At 38.7% G+C, this 7,500-nt stretch overlaps 1 protein-coding gene across 1 annotated transcript in view; it reads right to left on the bottom strand.

The window, feature by feature from the left end:
* Positions 1 to 7,500, bottom strand: part of LOC122251469 (LMBR1 domain-containing protein 2 homolog) — an 11,719-nt gene that overhangs the window by 2,079 nt on the left and 2,140 nt on the right. The window contains exons 2-11 of the mRNA XM_043013456.2: positions 6,727 to 7,500; positions 5,096 to 5,367; positions 4,445 to 4,609; positions 3,422 to 3,632; positions 3,058 to 3,234; positions 2,443 to 2,620; positions 1,824 to 2,005; positions 1,284 to 1,523; positions 702 to 903; positions 235 to 331 (exon numbers count right to left, since the gene is read on the bottom strand). The exon at positions 6,727 to 7,500 is cut by the window's right edge and continues 237 nt beyond it. Of these exons, the coding sequence (XP_042869390.1) occupies positions 235 to 331; positions 702 to 903; positions 1,284 to 1,523; positions 1,824 to 2,005; positions 2,443 to 2,620; positions 3,058 to 3,234; positions 3,422 to 3,632; positions 4,445 to 4,609; positions 5,096 to 5,367; positions 6,727 to 6,900 (1,898 nt within the window). The 5' untranslated portion in view covers positions 6,901 to 7,500. The remainder of the gene's footprint in view (positions 1 to 234; positions 332 to 701; positions 904 to 1,283; positions 1,524 to 1,823; positions 2,006 to 2,442; positions 2,621 to 3,057; positions 3,235 to 3,421; positions 3,633 to 4,444; positions 4,610 to 5,095; positions 5,368 to 6,726) is intronic.

Raw genomic sequence — 7,500 nt, 5'->3', positions numbered from 1 at the left:
TGATTTCTCAATGTGAAACACAGAGATAAGGAGTGCTTTTTGTACTAACAAATTAATAACTTTCCATCTTATCTTGTCTATTAGTTTGACTTTTGATAGTCAGTCTGGTCATTTCATTTGACATAACACCTGTTATCATTTAACACTCTAAATAAATTCAGAGAATTACAAAACTATAACAAATTAAGAGTTATTTAGTTTTTATGCCTCCATACTTGCACAATGACCACTCACCTGTACATACTGGCAGAGGACTCCCCGCCCCCAAACCTCTCTGCAAACTCTCTGCGACGAGCGGCATTGTCTTCCTGCCTCTGTCGTCGCCGAGTCTCTGTTAAAGTGCCAGTCTCTGTTAAAGATCTGTTGTGTACATTGATTGTGGGTATGTATGGGTTTCATAAACATAATTGGATTTCCATAATACCATCCAAAACACACCTTACATCTATGAAAAGATCAATATATTAACTTCATTCCTTTGTCTCCTCGTAATCATATTCTACATATAAAATACATACAAAAATCAAGCATAAAAACATTTCAACATTTTAAAGCCACTAGAAAATAATAATAATAATAATAATAATAATAATAATAATAATAATAATATCAATAAAAAAAAATAATTCCAGCAATGATAATGATAATAAAAGTAATTACAAAAATATAAACACCACAACAATGAATCCAAACCCCAGTACCTCTGTTCACAAGCGTCTTCCCTTCTTCAATGAGGTCGGATGTGAGGTCATCGTCTGACATGAACTGCTGGAAGCCCAGAGCAGAGAGGAGACGTGAGCCCAGACTGTAGTAGGTGGCAAGACATAGCGCCACTATCATCATCGGGAAGTAGATGTTGAAGCCGTCACTGATGATCTTGATCACGTCCATGTGGCCCATTATCTGTGCAATGGGAGGAGCGACGTTGATGTGGGAAATGAGACATTGTTTGTATGATCAGGGAGATTGAAGGGACACGGAGGAAAAGTTCCGCTTAAGTCCAGTTCACTTTAACAAAGCAGCTATTCTAAAGATTGTGATGATTAAGCAGTTTTACCCTGGTAAAAGGGAGGAAAGTAGAGTAATTACACAAGCACTCTTATTCATAAACAAACCTTACAAACAGACACACTCCTACACAAACAAACACAAACACACCCACACCCACAAACAGGCAATCTCACACATATCCATAAGCAACAAATAACAATACTTATACACCCACAAAATCAACCCCAAAGTCCCTCCCAACCCATCCATCCACACCCCAAGCATCCCTTCACCTGCGTGTAATGCGTTTCGTCCGTGCGGACTTTGATGACGTGCGAGTCCATGTGAATCAGGGAGAGGAAGTTGAGGCACATGGGGGGGGTGAGTCGGCACAGCATCATCCCGGAGAAGATGAGGGAGTACTCGTCTGTCTGGTGGTGTGGCGCCAGGTAATACAGGTTGAGGACGCGGATTTTGAAGAGAGTCGAGTACGCACATAGGGCAATGTAGGCCATGGTTAGGGATGATATGACCTGGAAATTTTTAGAGAATAATTAAGAGGAACTAAACTTATCAAAACTGTATACATTATGTTATTGTGTGAGTAGTTTAACTTCTTCGCTATGACACGTTGAGTTCTATGTAATCTAGCATCGAAGAATGAAGTGTCCCCTACTCCTACATCCAATCTGCCTGATCCAATCACATATCCTTACTATATACAATCCTCAATGTCCTGATCAAAACCCCACTCTACACATATATATTTAAATAAATGAATAAATAATAAATAAATGAATAAATAAATATGCTGCAGCTCTCCCCTCCATTACCTCAATGGTGAAATAATCGTAGCTGGCCTTAGCAAGGTTGACGAAGACAGCGAAAAGGGAGATGGTGGGGGACGTGCTGAAGAAGGTGAGTTCGGACCACACCACCGCAACGGAGACCAAAGCGCAGCACACTGCTACCGAGCGCAGCAGGTAGCCACGAATGCGACAGCGCCACATCCACTCTAAGAGGTGAGAGGAGGGAGACATTTGCATATCAGTTTTGTGGTTGGTTTTACGTGATGAAGAAAGAGGTGACTAGCATCACGGTTAGGGAAACTTACAAAGAATTTAGACAATATAATACATAGCTCAATGCTTTTCCAGTTGTTAAAAAAAGATATTAAAACTGAATAGAAAGGGATGAAGGAAAGATATGAAAATAAAAATAAAAATAGAAAAGGAAGACACATAAAAAGCAAGAGATGACAAAGCAAAAGAAAATAATGTTTGAAAGAAACTATATAAAAAACTGAATAATGAGCAGTAGAATAATGCATAATACAAAGACTAATAAATAAAAAAAACAATAATAACAGCAAGAAAAGGAGAAATACAAGATGAGACATAAGCAAATCTTTCTAACATTCTAAGCAATGAGACCCATGGGACCCAAACTAACCTATCGTTGGTGTGTAAACATAGGAGATGAGATGATGCCTTCGGGGAGGAGTCGAGTGCTTGAAAGATGTATCGTGGGAGACTGCGTTGCGGTGTGTGTCTTCCAAGTATGCAATGTTCTCCACCAGCAAGCCCCACTGGGTCTCCACGCGCCTCTGGTTCTGCAGGGCCTTGATCAACTGCGAGGACAGATTTGGAATGGTGTTATGGAAAAAATAAATATTTTGGAGCTAGTTTTTACTTATGCTATTTACTTTTCTGACAAATGATATCGATACTAAATGTGTGCTTTTTCTTTTTGAAATTCTCTGTTTGTGGAATCTTTCTCCTCACCTAAATTTACTCACATACAATGCATACTTCCTCTAACCTACTACTTCCTCACCTACTTGTATATATGCAACTTTTAACTTTCTGCCTTATCTGTATACAGTATACAACCTGTACCTTTCTTCCTCACATATTTGTGCAAGTTTTAACCTTCTCCCTCATCCATACACAGCATGAGACCTGCAGTTCTTCCTCATCTATTTGTGCAAGTTTTAACCTCCTCCCATATCTGTATACAGTCTGCATCCTTTTCTCATATCTGTATACAGTCCCTCTTTTCCCTCACCTGCTTGTGCAACCGGACAAGTGCCTTCTCCGAGGGTACGTCCGCATGGGGTGAATCAGGCGTGGGGTGCTGGCGAACCTTGTCTAGTAGCTCTGAGGGAACCTTGTTTTCGATGACGTCCATGTGCGCTCGCAGAGGGTGGCCCAGGCCAATGCTACCACCCAGGGCCCGCATGCTCTGTAAGGGTGAAGGAGAGCATTAGATGGGTGGGCAATTATATGTCCTACTTATAGAAAAATGGACCACATAGAATACAATAATAAGTCATTTACTCATCTATTCAATAACATTGAGGGGGAAAGAGAAGAGAAAAATCAACAACAGAAAAAAATTTAAAATATAAATATATAAATAAATACATTACCTGAAGCAAATCACTGACATGCTCATTAGCCTCGGCCTTCTCCTGCGAGAGCTTGGCTGCGCGGAAGTAGGCGTGGTGGAGTGTGTGGAGGGTGGAGGCCGAGTGCCAGATGGAGCGCGGAACCTCCACCAAGCCATAGCCAAGCAGAAGCACCAGCCAGAACAGACCCCACGTGTTGGAGGCAGAGGCGGCGATGGCTCTTAGCTTTGCTCTGGGGTGGGAGATGTGATGTTGTGGATGAATGGCGAGTGTTACTTGATTTTTTTAATTTTTACTAATAAAAGTAATAATATATGAAAAAATAGTTAAGACAGTAATATTTGTTATTGATATATATCTATAAATACATTTTTATATACATTTAGTAATAACTGTTTTTTTTCATTTTCTTTATGCATCAGGTATTACGTATTAATATATTTGGTAGAAACTATTATCAAAGACATTTAAGAATAGGACATAATAGTAATCAACCAGTATATCTATTAGTATGTGAACTGTTAATATACGAATGCTAATATATCAGGTACTGAATATCAGTCAAGATTATAATCTTAGAACTCTCCCTTGGCTAATTTATTTTTATTTAATAATCATTTCATTGGCGCTGGTTGACATGATATCACGCCATGTGAATATTTTGCTCCCACTGTTGTTAAATATGTATATAATCATAGGAGTTCCATTTGTAAAGAAACATTTTCATTCGCTTGTGAAAACAATGTAAACAAACAAAAACCTCCCATCATCACACACTGTTGAAGTTCATAGAGGCACTGCGCAGCATTGTGCTAATTGAGATCTCGTGCTAAGTCACTGCGTGTACTTGTTATCTAGCCAGCAGCAACAGCATTACACGAATGCCCAGCACGAATGGGTTGACAATCATATATATCATTTTTCACAAGACAAGTTGTATACTAAATAAATCTGGCTAAAATTCCATATTCCTCCATTGTCCCTGTAACTATATCAGACAGATCCCAGCTCCTCCCACAGTCGCAAAAACAGCCGATGACTCACCCATCCAACTCAAGATTCGTCAGAGCGATGTAGAGCAGCAGTATCCCCACAATAAGGAGGTATGATCCGTAGTAGATGGCGTTGTCTATGAGCGCCGAACGGAGCTTGGTGCTGAAGGTAAAGTCTCCGGCCTTGGTGTAAGACTGCATCAGGGGCAAGATCAGCCTGGAGAGGGAGGGATTTCATTGTGTAAAGATTTTGAAGAATGTACTCACACATTCTAATGAAAATATGATAAACTATTTTTGTATGGGCTATACAAATAGCCCATACAAATAACCTATACAATTGAAGAAATAATTTAGGAGAAAGGTATGAAAGAGATTTATATTTTAATGTTTAAGATGTATTTGATACATTTCAGTGGTAGTCTTTATCAGATATACATAAAATTCCAATGATTACATCTCTTGTAATATTAACCCAATGACGACGGTGCGTCACACCCGTGTGACACAGCCAAAAACTCCCGTTCCGGGGCGTCATCCTATTGTGACGATTTCATTGCAATATTGCAATCGCCCGGCATATGGGACTTCGCGTAGAAAGTGCACCCGTCGGGAAAGGGTTAAGATATCCAGTCTCATTCATATCTTTATACTATGTTTGTCACAATGAGCTTCATTCATGAAAAAAATACTACCCCCATACCAGGTGAGAAACTGTGAGGTCCAGTAGACAACCCTCCAGAACACAGGAAAGACTCCAGCTGGCACTAAACTCCAAGGCTTGTGACAGCCTGGCATGGGAGGAGGTACGGGGGATGGGGCCACCGTTGTGAAGGTGATGTTTGTGATGCTGCTCTCATCAAGGGTGTCCGACAAGAGGCTGGTCTCATTGGTTAAATTGCTTGTGATTGCAGGGAGTAGCTTCTGCTGTTTCAACGAATCAGCTACATCTGGCAGGCAGTTCTGGTATATGGTCTGGAAATGGCAGAATTTATCGCTGTTCAGGCAGTGTATGATTCATTTTCTCTTTATGAAAATTAATCAATTAACATAAATACTATGATCAAATATATGCAAATGTTCTGTTACATTTGTGACATCTTTGATGGGCCACATCTTGAGATGTACAGCCTAGGGTAGGCTGATTTGAGTGTTTCCAATTCTTTTCTAGACTTGATATGATATATAGTAAATTAATACTGTCACTAATTAGCATTTGGTATGATGTCCTAGTTACACGGCTGAAGGAATAAATAGCATGTAATTTCATCCCCTGTAACATGCCCATTGTGGAAGGCTTAATGAATAGACTTGAATCTATAAAAGGAAAGATTATAAACTTCTAAAACTTGGAAATGAAAAGAAATACTGAATACATATAGTTTAAAAATAAAGTATAATAATAATAATAATAATAATAATAAAAATATCCAATAACAAGAAAATCATTATCATTAACAATAACAATAACAATAACAATGACAATGACAATGATAATGATAAGGATGACGATGACGATGATGATGATAACAATAACAATAATAATAATAATAATAATAATAATAATAATAATAATAATAACAATAATAATAATAATAATTACAACAATAATAATCATAATATAACAATAATAATAACAAAAATAATAAAACTGATAACAAAAAACATTTATAACATATAGCATATAATCAAGAAATCATTAACGATACTAATAATAATAACATCTATACTAATAATGAATTTTATAAACAGAAAAACTTGTGGAAACTGAAATAAGATGTAGGAAGGGGAGGACATACAAAGACTAAATCTGGAAAGGGTATATCAACAATGCTGTTTTAACCCACACAGGACGGGTGGTACAGCATGCGTACCGCGCATTCAAAAGCCCAGTTGCCGGGCGGCACAGTATTGTGCCAGCCATTCAATTGATTTAGGCCTAATAATTCGAACACCCCGGCATTTGGACATTCAAGGCTAGAATTCCCCCGTCGGGGATGGGTTAATGATTTTCCTAGTAATCTTAAAAGACCTTAATTTGTGATAAATCTAATGATAAATATCTGAATCACTTAACTTCATTACACCAATTTTAATGTAATCTATAATCATTGATGTTCTCTACAGGATCCTTGTTAAAAAAATAAATGTAGAAAAAGGTATAAGAGACTGAATACCTCTACAACGCAAGAGATGTAATTGACACGTTTCAATTACTTAATTCAGCGGCCAAGATAATCGAAACACATCAATTACACCTGCTGTGAAGTTGGGAGTCTCACTTATACCTTTTTCTCGTTCCTCATAATAAAAACCAAAACGAGGGTTGCTTACATTGGACACGTCGAGCGGCAGGATAAAGACAATGAGCATGGAGAAATACCAGGCCACCAGGACTGCGACTGTGACCACGATGTGATGCCGATACCAGTTGCCGTAGTGGAAGAGCACCACGGCCGCCACCACAAACGTCACGAGGACTTCTACCACTAGGGGTCCCACTCCCATCTTGAATTTTTTAATGCTTGCGGGGTTATTTTCCTTATATACTTTCTTCTGCGATGGGTTGGTTCTTCCTCGTTAAGCGATGCGAGAGGAGGATATATCTGTACCTCCCAATGGTTGATTTTCCTTTTGCTATGGGTTTTGTTATCTGACTAGATTCTAGACATAGAGTGTATCAGTTTTGTAAGTGCACAAAACTTGACTGTGCAGTAGAATAATTCATTGAAGTGTCAATAGAAGTGCACATTTACTGATAAAACAATTCACTTCTGTCAAAGTAATGATTCTAGTCTTGACTTAGTTCTACAGTATGTGCAAAGTATGCGGTGTCAAGTGCACTGTTTGTTTGTTTTTTTCCTTTTTCACCTTGGTGTGCTTGTCCTTAAACTATTCAAGCAAGTTTTCACACTATATAACTAGGAAAAAAAAACACACAATTGCGGAAATCAACACGTCAGAATCTTGCGAGGGCAAGACGTAGACTCAAAGTAGCAGCCGATGAAGAATGAAACGAAGAATGGAGGAAAAGAAAAAAAAATCTGAAGCAGCCCTGGGGTATCAAAAGATCCTAGCACCACTGGCTGGGGCGGTGGCCTGTCGCTC

Source organism: Penaeus japonicus, unplaced genomic scaffold (genome assembly GCF_977035675.1).
Source record: "Penaeus japonicus unplaced genomic scaffold, GWHDUDI00000001_assembly GWHDUDI00000002, whole genome shotgun sequence".
Lineage (NCBI taxonomy): Eukaryota > Metazoa > Arthropoda > Malacostraca > Decapoda > Penaeidae > Penaeus > Penaeus japonicus.
This window is presented reverse-complemented; position numbering and strand designations above follow the sequence as displayed.